Here is a 26,338-nt window from a genome sequence, read left to right as displayed (position 1 = left end):
GGTTTGGATGTTGCAATAAGTCTTATTAAATCTTCCTGACTTACAGGAGAAAAACACTGTAGCTTTTCTTTTTGGGTGATGGTCGATACTAATTATATTTGTTGGAAAGGTTATTAAAGCAGTCAGATCTGGCAGGTTCCTTATGAAACTATCTTTAGTTGTTGAGGTGATTGTTCTACCCTGTCGATAACAAGATATACAATTGATTTCAGCAGTGCGTAGTGTACATGCTATAAGATGGTGATCGGAAACATCGTCGCTTTGATGTATTATATCGATATTGGTTAGATCGTGAGATATAATCAAATCTAGTGTATGATTACGTCGATGAGTAGGTCTATCGATGTATTGCGTTACACCAAAAGAGTGTAGTATCTCTTTAAACGGCACTGCTAATGGATCGTTAGCACTATCTAAGTGGATATTAAAATCTCAGACAATCAGTACTTTATCGACGTTAACTAATAGGTCCGATAAGAAGTCTGCGAACTCTATCCGAACATTAGTGTAAGGCCCAGGGGGTCTATACACAGTAGCCAATGTAAGAGAAAGCAATGTTGTTTTACTTTTGTTTGGAACAATTATGTTCAACGCAAGCACTTCAAATGATTTAAATGTACGCTTTGTTCTCCGAGTTATGATGAGAAAGTCTCTAAAGATTGTTGCGACACCACCACCTCGACCAACCGGATGTGGCTCATGCATAAAACCGTAGCTTGGTGGAGTAGACTCATTTAGTCCAAAATAATCATTTGGCTTAAGCCAGGTTTCAGTAAGCTATAGTATACCAAAACTGTTGTCTGTGATCATTTAATTTACAATAACTGCATTTGCATTTAGTAATCTAATATTAAGTAGCCCAAACTTTAGGCGTTGGTTTTGCTTATTAAATATATTGTCTTTTGGTTTAATCACTATAAGCTTTTTTATCTGACTTTTACATAAATTATTATTTGGTTGTATTATTCGGGGGACAGACACAGTCTCTATGCATTTGGAAGCAGTAACATTCTTAACAGTAAGATTCTTAACAGTTGGGTGAGAGGAACACAGACTATGGTTAAAGTTTGTACTTACTAGTAGAATGGTCAAAGCCTCTTCTAAATGTTGTCCGCTCCAATTCTGCTGGGGTGCAGGCCGTCGGGGCGGAAAAGCCTTGGTCGTGATCAAAATTATTTAGAAAGAGCAGCTTCTGTTCAATAAACCATGACATAAACCAATTATTAAGCGTAAATAGTCTACTGAACTTTTCGTTCCCTCGTTGGTAAGAAGGAAGCGGCCCTGAAACGATGATCCTGGCTATGGGCGATGCGTTGCGTACAGTATCGACCAGGCTCCTGAAGTCCCTCTTCCGGATCTCCGACTGCCGCATTCTCACATCATTCACCCCCGTGTGCAGTACTATTGCTCCCACTCTTTCATCGTCTTTCAGAATCGCATTTGCCTGCGCAGAGACATCGAGAACACGGGCGCCAGGAAAACAGTGAGTGCGCACCTTACCTTGATTGAAGAAAGCGTGTACGTTCCGGACGATTGAGTCTCCGATGACCACAGCGGTGCATTTCGTCTCGCAGAAGCCGGCAAAGCGGTTACTGCTAAGGATCTGGAAGACCGGTGCCGGCGGTGGGGGAGAGGTCATCGCTCTGGTCCTGGATTTCGCCTTCCGCCGTGTGGTTGCTGGTGCAGGAGTGAAATTCATTCAGGCTCGTCGTGTTCTTGAAGCGTGAGCTCTGTGCATAGAAACACGCAATATTCAGAAACTAAAGGCTGGGAATGCTAACAGCCTGTGGGCTAATAGCGAATGATCGCAAAAAACAAATTTATCTGTGCGTTATATGACGATTTTGGTATGGGATACACTTAAGGATACGTTTTACCCTCTGTGAATTATCAACTTAGAACATAAATCTTAAGATAGAAAAGAATAAACTGTGGAGTCATAAATTAAGAGACAAGAGACGAAGATGCGTCGAGACAGCTTTACGCTCCACTTTAATAAATCCACACTGAACAGCAAGTGAGAACACAACAAAAACACACTCACCACAGAAACCGGAAAAACAAAACTCCTAAACCCCTCCCTTCTTAAAGCTAGAGTACCTTGGTGAATGTCTCTTCAGTACTTGTGGTTCGCCACACAGGCCCCCCCAGAATTCACCAGTAACTAAACATAGAAGTCACTATTGCAAAAATCAACAGACTTAACAGTGAAAGGAAAGTCAACGTACAGGGGGGCAGATCAGGCGGCCATAACAGCTTCGTTTAACAGGAGAAGGACGAAGGGGCAGAGGCTGAGGCTGCCACAGGGGGGCGCCCTCATCGTGGAGACTGGGCCAGTTGAAGTGGTTCACCAATATCCACATGAGCAGGCTTGAGACGGTCTATCGCCACCCGTTAAGGCCTGCCGCCCATCTCCACAATGAAGTTCTTAGACCCCCCACCAGGACGCGGAAGGGTCCATCGTAGGTGGGCTGCAGCGGTGTACGATGGCCATCATGGCGGATGAAAACATACTTGGCTGACGGTAAATCCTTGGGCACGTAGGACTGGGGAAGACCATGGTGAGATGTGGGAATGGGAACAAAAGCATCAGCAATGTCCCGGGACACAGCACGATGAGAATCCACCGACCACTGGGCCGTGGCATCTGGAAGAAACTCCCCCGGAACGCGCAAAGGCTGGCCGTACACCAGCTCAGCCGATGAGGCCTGAAGATCTTCTTTAGGGGATGAAACCTTTCGCAAAGTCCATTGCTCTGTGGGTTATAGGCTGTGGTACGGTGGACCTTAACCCCCAGGACCTCGGCGACCGCAGTCCACAGCTCAGAGGTGAACTGCGGACCTCGGTTCGAGGAGAGGTCGGACTGTGTACCGAACCGGGCCACCCAAGCCATAATGAACCCCCGGGCCACCTCTGCTGATGTAGTGGAGGACAGGGGAACCACTTCTGGCCACCTGGTGGTCCTGTGGTCCTGGTGAGGAGGTAGTTGTAACCACGGGAGAGAGGCAGTGGGCCCACCAGGTCAACATTCACATGATCAAAACGTCGCTCTGGTACTTTGAAGATTGCCAAAGGAAGCCTTAGTATGACGGCTCACCTTTGCACGCTGGAATGCCACACAGGCAGCAGCCCAGGCCCTGACGTCCCTCCGCAGGCCTGGCCAGACGAACTTGGCCCCCACCAGCTTGGTAGAGGCCTTCACCCCTGGGTGGGAAAGGCCGTGGATAGCATCAAAAACTCTACGCCTCCAGTCAGCAGGTACAATTGGGCGCGGTTGGCCAGTGGAGACATCGCAGAGGAGTGTAGTGTTGGCCGTGTCAAAAACCACATCCTCCATGATCAGCGCCGTAGGGGCGGTCCTGTAGGCTTGCAGGTCAGCATCCGCGGCCTGGTCCCCAGCCATAGCAGCATAGTCGAGGCCTAAGTGGACGGACCCAGCAACAGCCCAGGAAAGGCAGTCGGAGACAAAATTGTCTTTACCGGCCACGTGCTGAATGTCAGACCAATCCAACACGTCCGCCGGCCTCCCACCCCTCAAGGCGCCGTATAAAGGTCGCATGAGTTGGGCCACATGGGGAAGGAAACGGTTGTAGAAGTTCACCATAACCAGAAACTCCTGCAAGGACTTCACAGTCCGTGGGCGTGGGAAACTAGCGATGGTGTCCACCTTGGCAGGGAGGGGAACAGCCCCTTGTGGGGTGACGTGGTGGCCGAGGAAAGTAATGGACGACCGGCCAAACTCACACTTAGTTGGGTTGAGAATGAGACTATGCTCATTGAGCTGGCCAAATAGCTGCCTGAGATGCGTCAGGTGGGCGTCTGCGTCTGCGCTGGCCACGAGAATGTCGTCCAAGTAAACAAAGAGGAATGGCATGTCCCTCAGCACAGAGTCCATAAGGCGCTGAAACGTCTGCGCTGCACCCTTGAGGTTCACGGGCTATTAGAGCGGCGCCGAGGTGCTCCATAGTAGCGAACTCCTCACTGGCAATCACGAGCTTGGCAGAGTCGAGGCGCCGGGCTCGCGCATAGACTGGGGGGCCAACCGTGGTGACGTAGTCCTCCACACCATGCTTAGCCACTGCTGATGAAAACGTGGGCGTGGTGATGTCAGGGAACTCAGCATCGATAAGCGTCGATAAGGCGGCAGTTCGTTACATCCACCAGCAGTCTGTTAGCGCAGAGAAAATCCGCCCCCAGGAGCGAAATCCCAGCCGAAACGTCGCCCGCCGAAACACACTTTCACATACCTCGTGCCATAGGTACAAGGTGTCGGTGATGAACAACAGCTTGCAGTCACGGCCAGCGCACATAGCTGTTAATGAGCGCCGGCCCTGGCTTTCCCAGGGCCCTAAAACTGCAAGGCTGGCGACACTGCTTGGCCTTAGCCCCAAACCTGGAATGTAAATAACACCACCCGTCCTCACGCTGTCGGCGGGCCGCCACGAAAGCTGCAGTGTCCAGGTCGTCTGCTGGGGAGCCAAGTGGGGCAGATATGTCCTGGGGAGGCAACAGTGCATGGACAAACTGCTGTCGGTTGGCGAGGAAAATCCTGTCCGCTGCCACAGCCAGGGCCCGGTAGTCTCTGGAGCAAGAGAGGGTTGAACTGGCCAGCGCGGTGCGCACGGGCACCTGAAGCTGCCGCAGAAAAACATGCGTGAAAAGGAACGAAGGATCCGCCGCGCCCAGAATAGCTAACAGCCGCTCCATTATCTCGGACGGCTTGCCGTCGCCAAGGCCGTTCAGAGACAGCAGGCGGTCTGCTTTCTCCAGCTCCGACAGTTCAAAAAGTTTTAACAAGAACGTTTTGAATGCGTTGTATTTGCCGTCAACCGGAGGAGCCTCTAACTGCGCCATAGCCCTGGCCGTTGTCGAGGCATCCAAGGCCGCGACTACGTGGAAATATTTCGTAACGTCCTGCGTTATTCCTCTCAGCTGGAACTGGGCCTCGATGTGCTGAAACCATGGCCGTGGGTTGTGCTGCCAAAAGTCTGGTAATTTGACGGTGGCGGCGCAGGTAGCACAGACATTAGCGGCATTTTCAGTACCGTCGGGGTGTGACATGATTCAGCCGTATCCTACTGGCGTCGGGGTCACCAATTGTGGAGTAATAAATAAGGAGACAAGAGACGAAGATGCGTCGAGACAGCTTTACGTTCCACTTTAATAAATCCACACTGAACAGCAAGTGAGAACACAACAAAAACACATGCACCACAGAAACCGGAAAAACAAAACTCCTAAACCCCTCCCTCTCATAAAGGTACAGTACCTTGGTGAATGTCTCTTCAGTACTTGTGGTTCGCCACAAAACGATATATTTTTAAAAAGTTTGACGGAGCTCTGTCTCAAACCACTCGCTCTCAGCAAACAGGAAGTGGGATACTATAGACTTATCATCAAACTGTGCACAAATCTTCTTACGTGTATAGTCTTCAATGATGTATAATTGGATGGCAACCCAGATCCAAAGATATGACATGACTAGCAACAATAACAAAGAAGATATTAAAAATGTAACTGTTCAAACAGCTTTGGTTAACTGGAGCTAACCTTGAACAACATTTATACATTGCATTATCCTATACATTTGTTCTTGAGTATGTGGAATCCCCCTGGCAAGGGCTCTAGACTAACTTTTTTTCTTAGGTGCACCAGCACAAAAGTTAGGTGCATGCAAATTTTAGACCGCATCACATTTAACCCATTTAAGATTTAAATATAGCTGTGCGTGCACCGGTCTCGTATCACGGAGGAGATCGGGAACATAAGAGAACGAGCGACTGGACCGTCAATGAGAGAGAGATCCACCAATCAATGGATTTTAGTTGTGGTTTGTTTTATTTCGCCGGCAGTCGTCCGTAAGGGGCTGCCTGGTGTTTATGTTCTGTGTTATTATTTCATAAATTTTTTAAATGTTTGCCGGTTCTCTCCTCCTTCTTTCCTTTTATTGAACCTTGTTACAGTTGTCAATTGTTCTTTTCATCTTCTCTCATCATCTGCGGCTACATCCACTCTGTTTAACCGATGGCATTAGGCTGCTCACCTCTCTTTGTCTGACTGCAGCTCACGCATTTTCAAACGCACACACCAGAGGTTGCGCTAGACTTTTTTTTATTGCCCATCATTTTGACTGACAGGCTCATTAAAAATCTGTCATAATCTATTATTACCCGTCACTATGGTGCAAGGTGGCGTTAGGTGTTAATTTGTATGTTCGTGACTTCATCATGCTGTACTGGCGTCTGGGAACTTGTTGTATTTTATTACAACCGAATGCCCAATAAAGCCACTGTTATTTATTTTTTATTTATATATTTAATCTTTTAATGTTTATGTTCATATGTGATTAGATCTGGGAAAACCCAACACATGGTGCAAATTTATATAGGCCTATTACAGTTTTTGATACCATATTCATGCCCTTTCAAAATCAGTTTTTATTTTGCTCATATCGTGTCTATGTAACTAACGTTATGGCTGACGTCGGCTGAAGCGCTATGATTTGTAAGAGACTTACCCAATAACAATTTAATAAAAAATGACATTTCCTAGTGTTGAAGTCTATAAAAATAATGAACAAAACCGTTTGAATAAAACAAAAGTAAGGAAAATGGTGCAGGGCACACTTAAAGAACGAGAGCTCTGCCATTGTCACTACACAAGGAAACTAACAGACATTACAGACAACAACTATAAGCAGTGAAGCAAGTTTTAAGTTGTTTATCGTGTGCATAGTGTCTGGACTTTTGATCATCCCTTGTATGTTTTGTGATCGCAGACAGGGAGCTCTGTCATCTGATGAAAACATTGTATAAAAACTTTTCATGCCATAGTTTACACAGGACTGGCGGGAAATGTTTATTGATACTCCTTTGTTCTTCATGTTATCTGGTTTACTTTGATAGGTGAACTGTCTTTCCCGCATCCCAGCGCGACATCTGACGGGTTTTCCCAGATCGCATCACATATGTCTAGTCCGTAACAATGACAGGTGAAACACGCAGCATTTCACGCTGAGCATTGAGCATTTCACGCTGAAGTGAAACGAGGATTTACAAATTGCCCTCATTGTAATCCTCCAAAATGACGGTCGGCGTTCAGATTTTTCCGTCACTGGTAAAACATCCTTCAATGTCAGAGAATTTTCAGTTAATGCGACCTATTGGTACACACAGATACAGGAATATCTGGACCACGGCCAATCAGAGGGGGGTTCGCCCTTCACTATCATTGATTGGTTTTTAGACCACGATATGGGCCTAATGTGTGTCTGTTTTTGAATCTCTGGAACGACTGATAATTTTTAGTCGCACCATTGAAAAATAAGATCGCATTTGCGACCAAATTGGTCGCACTCTAGAGCCCTGCTTGGGATCGAACTCATGACTCTGCGTTGTTAATGCAATGCTCTTACCACTGAGCTACAGGAAAGCCGTGCTCTCAATACTAGTTTATGTTGATTTGAATTTTTTTTATCATAATGTGGGTCTGCCATGATAACAACTTTTTGTTTGGCAATGTTGTGGATTTTGTTTGGCGGATTGCAGCTTTGTCCATTTGACGCGTAAACAACACATATGTGACCCTGGACGACAAAACCAGTCTTATGGGTAATTTTTTCAAAATTGAGATTTATACACCACATGAAAGCTGACTAAATACAATTTCTATTGATATATAGTTTGTTATGATAGGACACTATTTGGCCGAGATATAACCATTTAAAATTCTGGAATCTGAGAGAGGGAAAAATCAAAATATTGAGAAAATCGCCTTTAAAGTTTTCCAGAAGTAGTCCATAGCAACGCATATTACTAATGATGGGAAATAAATGAAACTTACACCATTTATTAACCACAGCTTAAACTTTATACACTCAAAATTTCATAAAAATAATTTTCCTGGAATATGTAAAATTTTACACTTGAATTTTACACTTCAGCTGGCAACGAATCATCAATAACAGAGGCAGACCTACATGCTAAGATGATGTTTTGTTTACATTTTGTCAGAGCAAAATTGGCATAACTTTGACATAAACAACTCATGAAAACCACTACTTTGTAAAGAAGGCATTTAAGAACGTTTGTGACTGACTGACCTGAACTTTGAAGAATTTTCCCACTCAAGCGGGTCAAATTCTGAGTCCGCAGTGAAAACATTGTATTCCTTCATGGCATGGAGTCGAAGCGATCTAAACATTGATTGAATTCGTCGTCTTCCGGGGCCTCCTCTTATGTCAAGCCGGTCTCTGGACATTCTGTATTATCTTCCCAATGATTTGCGAAACAATCATTTACTAGGTTCGTTAAATTATTGCTGTCATTAGCGTTTAGATTGAGCAAGCGCGCTTCCATCAGAATCCATGTTTTGAAGCGCGATCATGACGGATTGTGTACTCTGCGCACGTGAGACGCTATAGCAGGCCGTTGCTAAGAGGAAACAGGTTTGTTTTAACGCTCTCTATTGGCTTACCCTTGTACTGACATAGAAGAGAGTAGATAAATTCAAAAGCGGAATCTCTTAACTTTACATAGATAGAGGACAGCAGCGAGTTAAGTTTGTAGGCATGTTTCTGACCATTTTTTGTTCTCGATATTAAGGGATCGACTCACAAAAATAAAGTTTTGATATATTTAGGGTAGGAAATTTACAAAATATCTTCATGGAACATGATCTTTACTTAATATACTAACGATTTTTGGCATAAAATAAAAATTTATCATTTTGACCCTAACAATGTATTTTCGGTTTTTGTCAGAAATATACCCGTGCGACTTACGACTGGTTTTGTGGTCCAGGGTCACATATTGTACAAGCATACAACACGTATTATACGTGCAAACTCGTCAGACGTAAATTTGCCATGTTTTTGAGCCATCCTGCCAATTGACCAGTTTGAACATGTAAGTGTGATGAGTTCCCATTGGCTCCTGAGCGGTAGGGTTAAACCATGACTGGGGGTTGCCTTCCAATTCTAGACTCTTTGCCATCACAATGCATGTAACATTGATCCACTTATCTCTTTTTACTTGACGGCCAGTGAAAGTCCTCACAACAACATGCTATTAGATATAGACTTTAATAATCTTATTTATTCTCAAATTTGTTCATTATTTAGATTGATTGTTTTAGCAGAGACAGTAAATAATTAAAAGACGCCTTTCTCATACAGGCTTGAGTTGCGTAAGGGTAAAGATGTCGCACCAAACCTCAGCTCGATCGGGGTATGAAACAACCCATTGCCAAACGTGTTCTCCTCCTTTTCAAATCCCTCATCAGATTTTTTTTCTTTTTCGCACAAATAAAGGAAATTTTCAGAATGTCTTAATAAAGTGTCTTTATATAGGTAGATGCAAAATACTGTGCAAATTATTTTAGGTTTACTGCACGGTTGATTTAAGTTTATCATAAACATTCTCTATCTCATCTTTGGTGAGATTTGCAATAATACCTTGAGAGTTGTACTCTGTAATCACTGTAAAGGTCATATATAATACCTAGATATGTGTACATAATATGTAGATACGTATGTTTCTGTATTTGATTTCTTTTTTTTCTCTTTTTATGTTACAGGCTACAGCTGCTTTGATACAATGCAATTTGTAAAATGCGCAACAAAAACAAATTTGACTTAATTTTTTTTCTGCTTTTGTGTAGACTATATAATAAAATACATACGACTAAAATAGCGTAGTTTATTCAGATTAAGTTAGAGAACCGAACTCTACCATGTGGTGTCCACTACAATACATGCCCTGTGCCTCTACTTGGACTGCACGCAGGGTTTGAGAACCTCTGAGCAGCTCATTGTCAAGAGGGGAGGTCCGTCTCCAAACAGAGACTGACGCACTGGATTGTGAACACCATTACTACGGCTTACCGATATCAAGATCCCCCCTCGCAGTGAGAATTCACTCCATTTTGAGGTCTAGCCTCCTTGTAGGCACTGGCACAGGATGTTTCTCTTGCAGACATACAGTGAGGTCCATAAATATTGGGACATGCGTCGGCAGAGGGGCTTAATGACCATACATCGACACAATTCTAACACTTTTGGCTCTATACACCACCACAATGGATTTCAGATGAAACAAACAAGATGTGCTTTAACTGCAGACTGTCAGCTTTAATTTGAGGGTATTTGCATCCAAATCAGGTGCACGGTGTAGGAATTACAACAGTTTGCATATGTGCCTCCCACTTGTTAAGGGATCAAAAGTAATGAGACAGAATAATAATAAATAATCAAACTTTAACTTTTTAATACTTGGCTGCAAATCTTTCAATTACAGTCTGAAGTCTGGAACGCATAGACATCACCAGATGCTGGGTTTCATCACTGGTGATGCTCCGCCAGGCCTCTACTACAACCGTCTTCAGTTCCTGCTTCTGAAGCATTTGGCTGAATATGAGCAGATCATTTTGCCCGAAACACTTCAGAATTCATCCTGCTGCTTTTGTCAGCAGTCACATTGTAGTGGAGTAGGCGGGGCGAGACCGTGGTTCGAGACCGTGGTTCGAGACCGGTGAGTAATTGTGAATGAGCGCCAGCTGTGCGCACACCGGGCTCGAATCACGTAGGAGATCAGGAGCATATAAGAAAACGAGCGACCGGACCGTCGAAGAGAGAGGACCAGGTCCGAACATAGGTTAAGTTTAAATTTATGTTTGTGTTGCCGGCTGGCTGTTTATTATTTATATTAAATCTTTATTTTAACTGTCTTCCGGTTACCGCCTCCTTCCTTCCATATCTTGAATCTTGTTACACACATCATCAATAAATACAAGAGAACCAGTTCCACTGGCAGCAATACATGCCCATGCCATGACACTACCACCACCATGGTTCACTGATGAGGTGGTATGCTTAGGATCATGATCATGATCACTCTGGTACAAGTTGATCTTGGTCTCATCTGTCCATAGAATGTTGTTCCAGAACTGTGAAGGCTTTTTAAGATGTCGTTTGGCAAACTCTAATCTGGCCTTCCAGTTTTTGAGGCTCACCAATGGTTTACATCTTGTGGTGAACCCTCTGTATTCACTCTGGTGAAGTCTTCTCTTGATTGTTGACTTTGACACAAATACACCTACCTCCTGGAGAGTGTTCTTGACCTGGCCAACTGTTGTGAAGGGTGTTTTCTTCACCAGGGAAAGAATTCTTCTGATTCACCTAATTTGGATTCAAATACCCTCAAATTAAAGCTGACAGTCTGCAGTTAAATCACATCTTGTTCGTTTCTTTTGAAATCCATTGTGGTGGTGTATAGAGCCAAAAATGTTATAATTGTGTCGATATATGGTCATTAAGCCCCTCTGCCCACGCACCCTAACCCCCTGGTCTTTAATGATCTTTTTATCTTTTTATGATGCGCTGGCACATCAATTGCCTAGAGTTGTTGGCTGTGCTACTTCCACTAAAGAGGCTACAACCTCTCGTGCAGGACAAGCACGTGATGCTCCAGTCGGACAGCACAGTTGCCGTAGTGTACATCAACCATCAGGGTGGCATGCGCTCACAGCAGCTAACACGACTCACCCGATGCCTCCTCCTGTGGAGTCACCAGGTGATCCTCTCCCTGAGAGCCACATACATCCCAGGTGACGTGAACTAGACAGGCGACGCGCTCTCTCGTCTGTCGACGGCTGCCCCCGTGCAGTCCAACTCATTTGGGTGCAGTTCGGGCAGGATCAGGTAGACCTGTTTGCCTCCGTGGACCCCACCCATTGCCCACTATGGTATTCCCTGTCCGTGGTCCCCTCAGTACGGATGCTCTAGCACACAGCTGGCCGCGAGACAAGTGAAAGTATGCCTGCCCCATTGAGCCTCATCGCACAGACTCTATGCAAGGTCAGGGAAGAGGAGCATCAAGTGCTATTAGTTGCGCCATACTGGCCCAACCAGACTTGGTTCTCAGAGCTTATTCTTCTGACGACAACTCCCCCTGGCCGATTCCCCTGACGAAAGACCTGCTTTCTCTGTGGCATCCCAGGGGAGACCTCTGGAACCTCCATGTCTGGCCCTTGGAGGGACGAGGAGATCATGAGTGGCCTACCCCCAGCGGTGTTTGAGACCTGTAGAAAAGCTCAATAAAAGGAAGGAAGGAGACAGGAACCGGCAGACATTTAAACATTTAATTACATAAAAGCTTTCTTGTAGTTCAGTGGTGAGGGCATTGCGTTAACAATGCAAGGTTGTGGGTTCGATCCCAGGGGATTGCAAATACCTATGTAAAATGTATAGGATAAAGCAATGTAAATCGCTTTGGATAAAAGTGTCTGCCAAATGTCTAAATGTATATGTAAATGTAAAATCAAAAGTAAAAAGAATGCCGACCGCCCCACACGGTCGACGGCCGGCGAATAAAAAATGAATACAAACATAAACATGTTTGGGCCCGGTCTTCTCTCATCGACTGTCCGGTCGCTCGTTCTCTTATGCTCTTGATCTCCTTCGTGACACGAGACCAGTGCGCGCACAGCTGGCGCTCATTAACAATCACTCACCGGCCTCAAATCACGGTCTCGCCCGCCCCGACCCACGGAGTTGCTCGATCAGGAACGTGTTGTCCTTTCTACAAGAGAAACTCGAGACTAACCTCTCCCCTTCCACACTGAAAGTGTATGTGTATGGCCACTCCTCACGACTCAGTTGCTGGAAAGTCTCTGGGACAGCATGACCTGATCATCAGTTTCCTAAGGGGCATGAGAATGCGGTATTCGCCTCGTCTGCGCTCCCTACTCTCTTGGGACATTGATGTGGTCGAGCCCCTCAGAGACGCAGCTCTTCCTCAGTTAACTATGAAGACCGTTCTCCTGATAGCGCTCGCTTCCATCAAGAGGGTAGGGGACCTACAAGCATTCTACGTGTCCCCTGATTACCTAGAATTTGGGCCCGGCGACTCTGAGACCCTGGCCTGGATACCTGCCCAAAGTTCCCACCACTCCCTTTTGGGACCAGGTGGTGAACTTGCAGGCACTCCCCACTGGGGAGGAAGACCCGTCCGTGTTGTGTCCAGTATGAGCACTGCGCCTCTACTTGAACCGCACGCAGAGCCTCAGGAGCTCTGATCAGCTCTTTGTCTGTTTTGGAGGTCAGCAGTAGGGGAGGGCTGTCTCCAAACAGAGAGTAGCGCACTGGATTGTGGATGCCGTAATGACGGCGTACCATTCCCAGAAATGCCTGTACCCGCTATTAGTGAGAGCTCACTCCACCAGGGGTATAGCCTCCTCGTGAGCACTGGGTCAGGGCGCCTCTCTGTCAGACATCTGCTGAGCTGCTCGTTCCCCGACTCGGGCGGTTTTGTCTGATGTATCCTCATAATTGGTTCCCACCTTGGTAACCCATGACCTTCCATAGGTGGACCTCCACCCTTGCGGTTAATTACTTCAGTCCGCATATTTTCCCAATGAGCTCTCCCCTGACGGTGAGACACTGCAGATGTCTCCACTAGAACTCCTCCCGATGGTAGGATGTGGTCTCTGTAGTGCGTTCCCCATTCGAGTAGTGCACTTACCCAGTGGGCTTACGGCAGGAAGAGGCTTCCCACCTTTTCTAAAAGCTCCCGGACCCTCTGCCTACCTATCCACTGGATGATTACAATTTCACGAAAGCACTCACCTCTGTTTTCAATAGGAACCCTATCTGTCGGTTCGACACAACCTCGAGAGACCGACAGAAAGGAGCGTCTTGGTTGCGGATGTAACCTCAGTTCCCTGATGGAGGGAACGAGACGTTGTGTCCTTCTTGCCACAAACACGTGCCGATTGCTGCAGTAGTCGTGAGAGGCTCTCGGGCTCCTCAGAATTAAGGTGAATGAATGCAGCACACAGTCTCCATTTTATACCCAGATATCCGGGGGCGGAGTCCGGCATGCAAATATCATTCGGCAATTTCATTGGCCCTTTTCTAAACAAGTCGAAGAGATAGGTCCTCAAGGACAAACCCCGTCTGTCGGTTCGACACAACATCTCGTTCCCACCATCGGGGAACTGAGGTTACATCCGTAACCAAGATGTTTTCCAGCTTCTTACTGTAGCTCTTCTAAGCCACTCTAATATCCTTTGTCAATGTGTTCTTGGCTTGATTGTACAAGACTCTGTCCCCACTCCTGTGGGCATCCTCTTTGGGCTGGTGAAGGTGTTTGATTTTTGTTATGAACCATGGTTTGTTGTTGTCATATGTTAAATATTTCCTGGAAGGGATGCACATGTCTTCACAGAAACTGATGTTTGATGTTACAGTCTCTGTGAGCTTGTCCAGATGGGTGGCAGCAGCATAAATATTACAATCAGTGCAGTCGAAGCAAGCATTTAAGGCCCACTCTGCTTCGTTGGTCCATCTCTTTACAGTCCCAACTACTGGTTTAGCAGATTTCCTGTCCTGTCCTCTACAAATATTGCATCTGTGTTTAATACAAAGTTCATATATCATATGTATTCATTCGTATTCATTCCTATTATTATTTGCTTCTATACTTTATATTTGCTACATAAGATGTGCCTTACTTTCTTGTTGTTTAACCTTGTTGAAAGTTGTATCATTTCTTATGTTGTCATATGTTGTTATAAGTATCTGTTGTCTCCATCTCAAGGTTCCTAATGATATCTAGGGACAATTGTTTTGATATTGTAATATTAAATACGTGATCATATCTGATTGTTCAGGAGGAATAAGACTAAACAGAAAGTCTGGTGATTTTCCACTCTGGTGGTTTTATATGACACCTCCTGTTCAAGCTTATAAATATTACTCCTTAAAACTATAAACATTGGACTCTGATTGAACAAGCACTTGTGTGTCCTTGTCAAACTTTGTCTCCTGGATCCAGAAACTCCGTGTGTTCCGTCAACTAGACTCTTCAACCATAGAATATTGTTTTGACAAGGGGACTGTAATATGTCTCAAGACATGGAAGGAAGGAGGCGGGAACCGGCAAACATTTAAACAAACATTAATTAAAGTAATAGTAGCCGGCGGCCCCTCACGGCCGACCGCCGGCAAACATAACAGAAATACAAATACAAATACAAACATGTTCGGACCCGGTCCTCTCTCGTCGTACCTTCTGTCAGCTCGTTCTTTTATGCTTCCGATCTCCACCGTCAGAAATGCGGAGCCGGTGTGCGCACAGCTGGTAGCCATTATCACTCACGCCACCGGCCCCGCCCCTTTGTCTGACGGCTCTCGCCACGCCTTCCTCGCTACAGGGACATAAGAAGTTTACATTCTTACAGTCTGTGTGTTGGGAGAAAAAGAACCAGACAGTAGTCAGAGAGGCCTAAAGCTGCTCTCGGGATGGAGTGATATGCATTGTTTATTGTGGTATAGCAGTGGTCCAAAATATTATTGTCTCTGGTGAGCCATGTAATGTGTTGTTCGAATTTTGGCAGTTCACATGTGAGTTTTGCTTTATTAAAGTCTCTGAAAATGATTATAACAGAGTCAAGATGTTGTTATTCTTTGTCTGGAATCTGATCAGCAAGCTGTTGTAGCGAGGTGCTCACGTGCGCTTGTGGGGGAATGTAAACACTTACGAGAATGAACTCATTGAAAAGAAAGGCTTACAGTCAATAAAGAGCATGTCTAAATTCAGTAACCAGCCTAATCTACCACAGGTTATACTCATTCAGTAACCGTCCAATCAGGGGTATAAATACACAGCATTTTACCTTCATTCCTCGACAGTTTTCTAGGATCCCTTTACAATCTCTTAGTCTCAATGGGAGGGGGGGTGCTCTGGGCTCGGGCCAAATCCCGGACACTGAGCCCTCCCCTCGTTCAGCTCGCTAAATACGCATATGTTTCCCTATCTATTTATGTAAGTGGGAACATGTGAATAATTTCTAAAGCAGAAACTATGGCTCGTCAACGCTGGTTAGAACAAAATCTTTGATTAACATGGAATATATGTCTTTGGTAGCCGCTGGTAATTGTGATCCGTCCATGACGAGCGGCAGCTGTGCCGCTCCAATTGCCTCCGTCTCCATGGCGACACTGATAGCGCCAGGGGTGACTTGTCACAATGTCCTTTATGCTTGTCATAGCTGTTTAGGACATGGGGTTAAAGTGAGTACATTAAAAAATGATTTATTGTCTGCTCTCAGCTGGGTTGAGCAGGATCCAAAAGAGATTCTTCACTCTGTGTATGAGTGCATGGATAGGACCTGTGAGAAACTAACTCAACTCAACACTGACATCTCCAACATAAAAGGTATAAAGCTAGTTATTGTCACAGACACCAACCATGACAATGTCATACATGATTATTTTATTTTCATTGCTAATTGTAAAGTCTTTGTAGCCATTGGTGTGACCAATCAGAGAGAGACAACTGTTGTGTGGGATAAAGAAACTGGTGAACCACTTTATAATGCTGTGGGTAAGTGATCTTTTCCTCTGTATTTTATGACCAGAATGAAATAAGAAAGCAGATGTTTTGATTGATAGTCTAGGATCTATGCAAAATTAACCATAACCTGTATAATTCTTTTGGATGTATTTAGTTTGGCTTGATCTACGGACCCAATCCACAGTTGAGAAACTCATCAACAAAACACCAGGCAGGAACAAAAATCATCTCAAGGTAAGCGTGCCTTTGACTCTGTGAAGTCCTGATATTATCTTATGGGTAAGTAGGTGGTTTCTGAAAAAGGCACCAAACAAACATTTTTCTGAATGCTCACTAGATTACTGTGTTTTGTGTGTTGAAAAAAATGCAATCGAGGAGAAAATCACATTTTGAGATTAATTTTTCTCTCCAATAATTGTTGTGAACAATTTTTTTGCCTCCTTTTATTCAATACTTTTTGCAACTTCCATTTGCAAAGGAAATAGCTTTAAACATTTTCCTGTAATGCCTGATGATGTTAAAGAACACCCGGAAGGTCAGAAACCCTCTTTTACACACAATGGCCGTCATTCATGAAACATTCTTTAATATATGAGTAAATTCGGAGTAATTTGCTTGAAAACAGACCATCCCGAAAACCTTCTACCGGATTCACAAAAACTTCGTAAACATCGGATTTCGTAGAAAAATGTGTTTATGTTAATGAATTCCAATCATTCGTAAACAAGGCGTGCATGCACGATCATTTACAATTAGCATAATCCCAGCCTATGAATTACAGCTACGCAAATTACATATATAGGAATACTGGAAGCCTCTGGACTTCATTCTCTCGTTTCGCTACATTATACTTACATAAATGCATAAGATACTAATAGGATATATGCTTACCAAAAAATGTATCAATTAAACGGTGTCCACCAATGCGTTTTTTCCCAGCTAAAATAATTATACCCGGTGTTTTTCTGAAATCGACCAGCTGGTGGCGCCTGAGAATGCTTTGAAGGCACTTCGCATTATTCTGGTTATGCGTTGGTTAGTGTGATTTAGAATATCCGCAACAGTTAGCCTACTTGCTTCTAGTATCTTATTTCTAAGAATATTACTTAATATGAAAAAGCAGTAACCATTAATATTAACTGCTCCATTGTTGTGTATGATGGTTGGTCAATGTAGTGTTTGTCCCGCCTCTTCTCCACCAGATTGGACGGCTGTATAAAAAAGACGAGCTCTGCGTTTTACCCAAAGTTTAAAAGTAAAACATTTCAAGTAAAAAAAGTATTCATGAATATGAAAATTTACGTCAAAACGACTTTACAAACAATTCATTTATTTATTTTTATTTATGCATTTGGCAGACACTTTTTTCAAAGCAAATTACAGTGGGAACGGAAAGTATTCAGACCCCCTTAAATTTTTCACTCTTTGTTATATTGCAGCCATTTGCTATAATCATTTAAGTTGATTTTTTTTCCTCATTAATGTACACACAGCACCCCATATTCACAGAAAAACACAGAATTGTTGACATTTTTGCAGATTTATTAAAAAAGAAAAACTGAAATATCACAATGTCCTAAGTATTCAGACTCTTTGCTGTGACACTCATATATTTATCTCAGGTGCTGTCCATTTCTTCTGATCATCCTTGAGATGGTTCTACACCTTCATTTGAATCCAGGTGTGTTTGATTATACTGATTGGACTTGATTGGGAAAGCCACACACCTGTCTATATAAGACCTTACAGCTCACAGTGCATGTCAGAGCAAATGAGAATCATGAGGTCAAAGGAACTGCCTGAAGAGCTCAGAGACAGAATTGTGGCAAGGCACAGATCTGGCCAAGGTTACCAAAAAATTCTGCTGCATTTAAGGTTCCTAAGAGCACAGTGGCCTCCATAATCCTTAAATGGAAGACGTTTGGGACGACCAGAACCCTTCCTAGAGCTGGTCGTCCGGCCAAACTGAGCTATAGGGGGAGAAGAGCCTTGGTGATAGAGGTAAAGAAGAACCCAAAGATCACTGTGGCTGAGCTCCAGAGATGCATTCAGGAGATGGGAGAAAGTTGTAGAAAGTCAAACATCACTGCATCCCTCCACCAGTCAGGGCTTTATGGCAGAGTGGCCAGATGGAAGCCTCTCCTCAGTGCAAGACACATGAAATCCTGCATGGAGTTTAATAAAAAACACCTAAAGGACTCCGAGATGGTGACAAATAAGATTCTCTGGTCTGATGAGACCAAGATAGAACTTTTTGGCCTTAATTCTAAGCGGTTTGTGTGGAGAAAACCAGGCACTGCTCATCACCTGTCAAATACAGTTCAAACAGTGAAGCAGGGTGGTGGCAGCATCATGCTGTGGGGGTGTTTTTCAGCTGCAGGGACAGGACGAAAAACATGCATGGTGCAATCGAGGGAAAGATGGATGCGGCCAAGTACAGGGATATCCTGGACGAAACCCTTCTCCAGAGTGCTCAGAGTGCTCAGAGTGCTCAGAGTGCTCAGAGTGCTCAGAGTGCTCAGAGTGCTCAGAGTGCTCAGAGTGCTCAGAGTGCTCAGAGTGCTCAGAGTGCTCAGAGTGCTCAGAGTGGCTTTACAACAATTCTGTGACTATTCTTGAAAGGCCAAGCCAGAGCCCTGACTTAAACCCAATTAAGCATCGCTGTAGAGACCAAAAATGGCTGTCCACCAACGTTTACCATCCAACCTGACAGAACTGGAGAGGATCTGCAAGGAGGAATGGCAGAGGATCCCCAAATCCAGGTGTGAAAAACTTGTTGCATCTTTCCCTAAAAGACTCATGGCTGTATTAAATCAAAAGGTGCTTTACTAAATACTGAGCAAAGGGTCTGAATACTTAGGACCTAGAGATATTTCAGTTTTCTTTTTTAATAAATCTGCAAAAATGTCAACAATTCTGTGTTTTTCTGTGAATATGGGGTGCTGTGTGTACATTAATGAGGAAACAAATCAACTTAAATGATTTTAGCAAATGGCTGCAATATAACAAAGAGTGAAAAATTTAAGGGGGTCTGAATACTTTCCGTACCCACTGGACATTGCATTATCCTATACATTTATACATAGGTATTTGCAATCCCCTGGGATCGAACCCACAACCTTGGGTTGTTAACGTAATGCTCTTACCACTGAGCTACAGGAACATTTATACACCTGATTTAAACAAAAAACACTCCTTCCTCCTTCTATGCTTCCGATCTCCTCTGTGAGAGATGCGAGACCGGTTCCCTCACAAAAACCTTGTGGTTTCTTCAAAAAATTGTGTTGCGTGTCACTGTTTGCTGAAATGGTTCCCATTGTAAGGTAGGAGACTGGTGAAGTGACAAAGAAAACTGATCCTTGTCCTCCTTTGTGGATTCAAAGTGCTGATAGGCTTACAGATAGAACAAAGTTAGAATTCAGTTTTGTAGATATAACCTTTTTACCGTAAATCGTAGAACCTTATAATTTCAGGGCGACAAGTTATTATATAGTAAAATTTGTTTTCTTAGCATACGGGCATGTACAGCCAGTAGTTGTAGAATAAATCCTGTCAGTGTTATCAGGATCCAATACCTTATCCCTTAATTAATCCCTGGAAATTGAATTATTTGTTTTCCCAATGGTGCGGACAAATTTGTGTATCTGTGATTTTCTTAATAAATTTACTTACCCACAGATTGTTCCAAACCCGTATAAATGCCTTCATTCTGCTAAACACACAGGGAGATTTCTGAAAGACTGTCAAATCTCACCCCCATTGACTCCCCTATTATTTATTTATTTTGCCTAATATGGCAGTAAATAGTGGATGAGATCTTACATTCTTCCAAATTTCTTCCTGTGTGTTCTGCAAAACAAAGACATATATACAGGTTTGGAACAATCTAAGGGTGAGTAATCCCTTTAATGTCCAGAATATAAATGGTAAACACTAGATGTGCACATTTAGTGCATTGCTTTCTCTTAACAAGTCAAGTCAAGTCAGGTTTATTTATATAGCACATTTTAACATGGCCAAGGCCAACCAAAGTGCTGTAAAACAGCAGTTCCCTTTCTGTCGGTCTCTCGATGTTGTGTCGAGAACGACAGATGGTGTTCTCCCTTGAGAACCAATCAACTCTGACTACTATAGAAAAGGCCACCTACCTGCATAGGTAGATTTTTTTTAAAAGGTCCTTTTCAGGACTGAGCATTCTCCAGCGCAGCATGTCCCGCTGTTCTCTTGGGTGCGGCACCCTCATCGAGGAGGGGGATGGACACGATCGCTGCGTTAGGCGTCTGGGCGTCCAGCACACTGAAGCAGCGTTTGTTGACACATCTGCCCTAACTGCGGGCAGATTGTCATTCAGAAGTAGTGGTCACGGGTGGCTGTCTTCCTCCCAGAAGGAAGACCCCGGGAGACCACGAACATGATATTTATCCCACTACCCAACTATCTCTGGCAGGTGGTCTTGAGACCCCATTAGGGATGGGAATTGAAGAATTTAACAAATCCGATTCCATTATCGATATTGCTTATCGATTCGATTCCTTATCGATTCTCTTATCGATTCTCATTATCGATTCTCTTATCGATTCTCATTGGGTGAGGGAATAAGTACAAATTTGTTTGTTTGTATTAACTCGCTTTAATATCTGACAAGAACACAGCACATACTCAAGAGTATACACAAATTATGTGTAGCAACCTCAGAACAAACCTAAAAGTAGGTTACAATGTAAAGTCCAGGGACCTATAGAATTTTTCACAATTATCATTGGTCCAGACAAAAAAATAAAATAAAACTGCCATTTAAGTGCCATAAAAACTAATAACACAGACTAAACAGTCAAGGAAGAGCTTGTAACAATGACAATTGAGATTATTATTCATATATAAAAGTTTACACAATGAAATGGCGCTCACATGAACTAAATAGAGAAGTTACCTTCAGCATTAATAGCAGATGACGTCTCGTTAGCTCCGCTGCTGCTTGACTCACTTGTTGTTGCTCTGTCGCTAAGTAGTAGTGTATCAAACACGCGACAGTCCTGCAAATGAATTGCGTGCTGTGTGGCCAAATGTTTTAGCATATTGGAGGTAGTTCCTCCCTTTGCAGAAATTAAACTTTTACAGTTGTTGCAAATGACCGCATTTGCGTCTTTTCTAGTGAAAAATAACCACGCTTTAGATCGCTTCTGCCTCGATGACATGTTTGCTGCGTAACCAAAACAAGGCAGCGCGTGTGTGAGGTCATGATGATGACACATTTGCAACGAGCGGAACCGATAAGCGGAATCGTTAAGCAGATACGCTAACGGTTCCAAGGAATCGATTCACTGGCCACCGGTTCTAAAGAAGAACTTGGTCCCTCTTTTGCAGGGCGACGGGGCAAATGTCCACCTGCAGATTACAGTAGTAGTCCACACATATGCAGTCTGTGGACACACTTTATAGTAATCTATATGAATTAACGACCCTGTTAGTACACTTAAATAGACATACATATGTTAGCAGCAACTTACAGAATGATTATTTATGCTTAAAAAATGAACTTCCACGAACTCACTACAGGTGGTCCACTCATATAAACTGCATGTGGTCATGTCCATCTGCAGATTACAGTAGTAGTTCACACATTTGCAGTCTGTGGACACACTTTATAGTAATCTATATGCATTATGGACCCTGTTAGTCTGTTTGTACACCTTAATAGACATACATATGTTAGCAGCAACTTACAGAATGCTTATTTATGCTTAAAAAATTTATTTCCATGAACTAACTACACGTGGTCTACTGGTATAAACTGAAGGTGGACACTTCCTGTATGACTTCGTGAAAAACGGGGCAAATTTCCACCTGCAGTTTATACCAGTAGTACACACATATGCAGATGGTGGACACACTTTATAGTAATCTATATGCATTAACGACCCTGTTAGTCAGTTGGTACACTTTAATAGACATACATATGTTAGCAACAACTCACAGAATACATATTTATGCTTAAAAAATGTATTTTCACGAACTAACTACACGTGGTCCCTCCATATAAACTGCAGGTGGACACTTCCTGGTTGCCATATTTATAGTCCTTTGTAGTTTCCCTTGATAGTTAGTTTCCCCAGGCGTTTCTTGTTTACTTTTTTGCCAAATGTATTCATATATACGATTAAAGAACCACCTTATTCCCTTAGTACACTTTATTAGACATACATATCTCCAACATCACCTTTCCAATACGTTTTTGATAGGGGTTCGTGAACAGGCAACCTAATTTGACCTTTGAGAACAAGCTGAGCGTTCTACAAGTTGTTCCTAACATATGTGTGTCTAATGAAGTGCACTGACTGAATAATGTGGTAGTTGATGCATTTAAATGAATATAAAGGCACATTTTTGCTAATAAGTGGGTTGTCCACCAACTGAATACACGTGGCCCATACATATAAATTGCTCGAGGAACTTTCCCGCAAGGCTGCAGGAGGGTCCGACGATCCCAAAACTTCACGTGCACTTGCGTCCCGGTCCCCCGAGAGAAATACCGAAAGGGCAAAAGTCTTGGTCATCCAGAAGTATTTTATAACCTTTTTAATGTAAATTAAAAAGCCCAATGATTTCAATGGCAGAGACTTAGAAACGAGGCCTGTTTTAGCTCTGTACTCATCCACTTTTAAACCCTTTAAGAAGTAGCCTCGAAAATGCAGGGCCTGATTTGGGGCTCCGTGACAGTGGTAACAATGTATTAAATGTATATATTAATTTCTAAGTGTCAGAAACAACACGATTCATTGAGAACACTCTTTTAGACACACATATGTTAGAAACAGCTCGTTAAATGATGAGTTTGTATCTACTACGATGTATATGATGTTGTCCACGTGTAGTTTATCGAATGGGCCAGGAATAAATGCTTGGTGGACATCGCATAGAATGGTCATTTCAAACGTGTAAATATTATTTTTTTGTTTAAAAAAACACACAGCTCGACTGCCACGCCCCCTCAGACAAACATATGTCAGCCCCGAGTGGCAGAACGCAGGTTCTGGTAAAAGTAGTTGGGAAGCGGACAAAAAGTGGTTTGGTGGTTGGGGGCGTGGCCATGGAATGGTCAGCGGGGTCGAAGGTCAAATCGACACCCATAGTTGATCAGTGGACAAATAGTTGTTTCGTGGACACTGGCACCAATGGGCAGTAAGCTGGCAGCTGACACCCATGCAAACAAATGAGTCGTGGAACTCATATAATGTTGGAGGACAAGCGGGTAAGCCGAAGTACATGGGATAAGCCTGTGAGTTACGCATATGATGTTCGTGGACGGGGGGCTACGGGGTCTTCGAGGGGTGCCATGGCGCGAAGGCGCCCCTAGTGTTGTCCTTACACCCTCTTATCTGGGGGCAGCAGATAAAAAAAAGGTCTTACCACAGGGTAAGGTGAAATCACACACTTCCCATTTAGATAACTGCTACGTGTCAGGCTTTTTCACACTATGATCCATCGCAACGTCAAATGGCAGTTTTTTTACATGGACCTTTTTCCACGAACCCACTATTTTTGCTTCCTACGGGAACCAGCCACCATTTCGTCTGCTACCTGGGCTGTGACATCTGTGGCTACGGCCCCGATGACCACCCACGTTAGCACCGTTGGTGATATGGAGAACTCTGCAAACGTAAACCCGCCAGCCAAGTGCTCACATGTCATGGTTTCACCTCTCCTTGTCAGGTATTTCTTGGTTTAGAGTTGGAATCATACAGAATCCTTTGTTTCATGTGGGGAGAGATGTTTTTGACCTTGTGGCTTTCCATACTCTCCCCGAGTCGCGTCATCGTTCCTACCCTCCTGTTTCCTAGTTTGTGTTAATTAGCTTCCCCTTAGTGTTTGATCAGTGTAACCTGGTCCCTATTTAATTATCCTGTGTTCGTCTCCCTATAAAGAGTCCTCATGTTTCATTGTCCTGTGCTCGTTCATTGTATATTATTCCTGTACTTGTATCAATTGCTGTATCCTTAGACCTTGTTCCTTGTTCCTGTTTCATTGTCAAGTAAGTTAGTTAGTGTTTGTATCCAGTGTTTATTTTCTAGTCTAGTGAGTCAGTGTCCTTGTTTTGAGTTTAATATTATCTAGTCTTGTTTTCCCATTGTGGGTTTTGTTTTGCCTTTTGTAGTGTTTTGTCTGTAATAGTAAATCCGTGTTAACCCCTCAACCATCTGTCTGCCAGCGTTTGGGTTCTCCTGCCCTGTCTTGCCACGAGATTTGTGACACTCACGGGGTGATCGCACCCCGATTCGCTCTTCTGAACGTTCCCCAACCGGCGTAGATGAGATGTCGCTCGCAGCATCGGAGGGAGACTGGCATCTGGCTCTGACGAATCCGAGCTCCACCCCCAGCGGTCGAGTTCAGGAGGAAGCAGAAGTGATGTCATCCGTGTTAACCCGGGGATACATTGTTCCTGAGGTCGGAGCGCGGTGCAAACCGCGCCCACCCCCGGTGCCATGATTTTCCCGGACTTACTTCCCTCGATGGTGAGGCAGCCAAGGACTACGTCGAGATCCCCCGGGTGGAACGTCTGCCTGTGTTGCACCTGTGCCGCAGACGGCTACCACCTGGGGAGAATCGGCCACGCCTACCGTCCAAAGTGCGTAAGACTTCGGCATTATTGGTGTCGAAAGCTTGCGATGTTGCGGGCCAGGCTGCCTCCTCTCTACGCCATGGCCATCCTGCAGGTCCGCCAGGCCAAGGCGTTGAGAGAGCTCCACGAGGGTAAGGCCAACCCGGGTATAATGCAGGGCCCTGGGTCGGACCATGTCCACGGTAGTGGTCCAAGAGAGACACCCCAGGCTGAACCTTGCGCAGATGAATGACACAGAGAAAGTCCGCTTTCTTGGTGCATCCGTCTCGCAGGGTGGGTTGTTGGTAACACCATCGAGGACTATGCTCAGCAGTATTTGACGGTGAAGCAGACAGTGGCAATTAGCCAAAATTTTTCACGCCACGACTCGGCCGCCTAGAGGCCTCCGAGATCCCGCGTGACATCTTCTTCCCGGCAACCCAACAGGGGTTCTTCTTCCCGACCCCCACAGGCGGCACCCCGGAAGCAGAGGTCGAGGGGGAAACCTCCACCCCGTAAGCAACCTTATCGCAAGAAGGCACACTGACGGGAAGACACCAGGGAGAACAACATCGGGCCCGACCTTCACAACCACGGCTCTGATTGGTCGGTACGGGGCGACTCCTGCCTCGTCACCAAAGCCGGGCCCTTTTCAGGGCCTGGCGCCCACTTATTAACAGAGTTTTTCCGTTCTCCCTGGGTGCACTTGCAGCCGATCGCACACTCCACTGGACTGTGCTCGGCGAACCGACCTCACACCCTGGCGAGGCGTGAGGTCATACACATGCGACAGATATCACCACTCTCAAACCGACAGTTCGTGCCGTTGTCCCGCCAGGCAGGCAAAAAGGCGGAGCCAACTTTCCCTCCTGAGACCCCACGTGACAGACGGTTAGCTCCGCCAGCCGACGAACCACCCCCCGTGGGATTGATAAAGCAGACCGTCCCCTTGGTCACCCTGTCACAGTCCCTGGGAGCTCGAGAGCTGCCCACACTGTCTCGCTGGCTAATGAGGGCGGTCCGTCTTGGTTATTCGATCCAGTTTGCCAGAGACTCTCCCAAAGTTTCGGGGCATCATCTCTCCCTTTATCAGAGGCAGGGAGGCAGGGAGGCTCCGTACTTCGGGTAGAGGTCACCACCCTTCTGGCAAAACGGGCATCGAGTTCGTCCCTCAAAACCAAGATGTTCAGTGGGTCACGACCCGCACTTCATTGTTCCCAAGAAAGATGGCGGGTTGCACCCCATAGGTCTGCGGACCCTGAAAAAAGCACCTTCACAAGCTGCCGTTCAGGATGCTCACGCAGAGGCGCATCCTGACATTCATCAGGTGTCAGGATTGGTTCGTGGCAATCGACCTGAAGGGCGCTTACTTTCATGTTTCGATCCC

General features: G+C 44.7%; 1 protein-coding gene across 3 annotated transcripts in view; it reads left to right on the top strand.

Moving 5' to 3' along the window:
- The window catches only part of gk (glycerol kinase), a 166,009-nt gene that overhangs the window by 17,502 nt on the left and 122,169 nt on the right, over nucleotides 1-26,338 (top strand). For all 3 annotated transcript variants that reach the window (XM_056764107.1, XM_056764089.1, XM_056764098.1), the window contains exons 3-5: nucleotides 16,111-16,217; nucleotides 16,308-16,385; nucleotides 16,510-16,589. In XM_056764107.1, the coding sequence (XP_056620085.1) occupies nucleotides 16,111-16,217; nucleotides 16,308-16,385; nucleotides 16,510-16,589 (265 nt within the window). The remainder of the gene's footprint in view (nucleotides 1-16,110; nucleotides 16,218-16,307; nucleotides 16,386-16,509; nucleotides 16,590-26,338) is intronic.

This window comes from Triplophysa dalaica, chromosome 2 (genome assembly GCF_015846415.1).
Source record: "Triplophysa dalaica isolate WHDGS20190420 chromosome 2, ASM1584641v1, whole genome shotgun sequence".
Lineage (NCBI taxonomy): Eukaryota > Metazoa > Chordata > Actinopteri > Cypriniformes > Nemacheilidae > Triplophysa > Triplophysa dalaica.
Note: the sequence above shows the minus strand (reverse complement) of the source record. Positions and strands in the feature narration are given on the sequence as shown.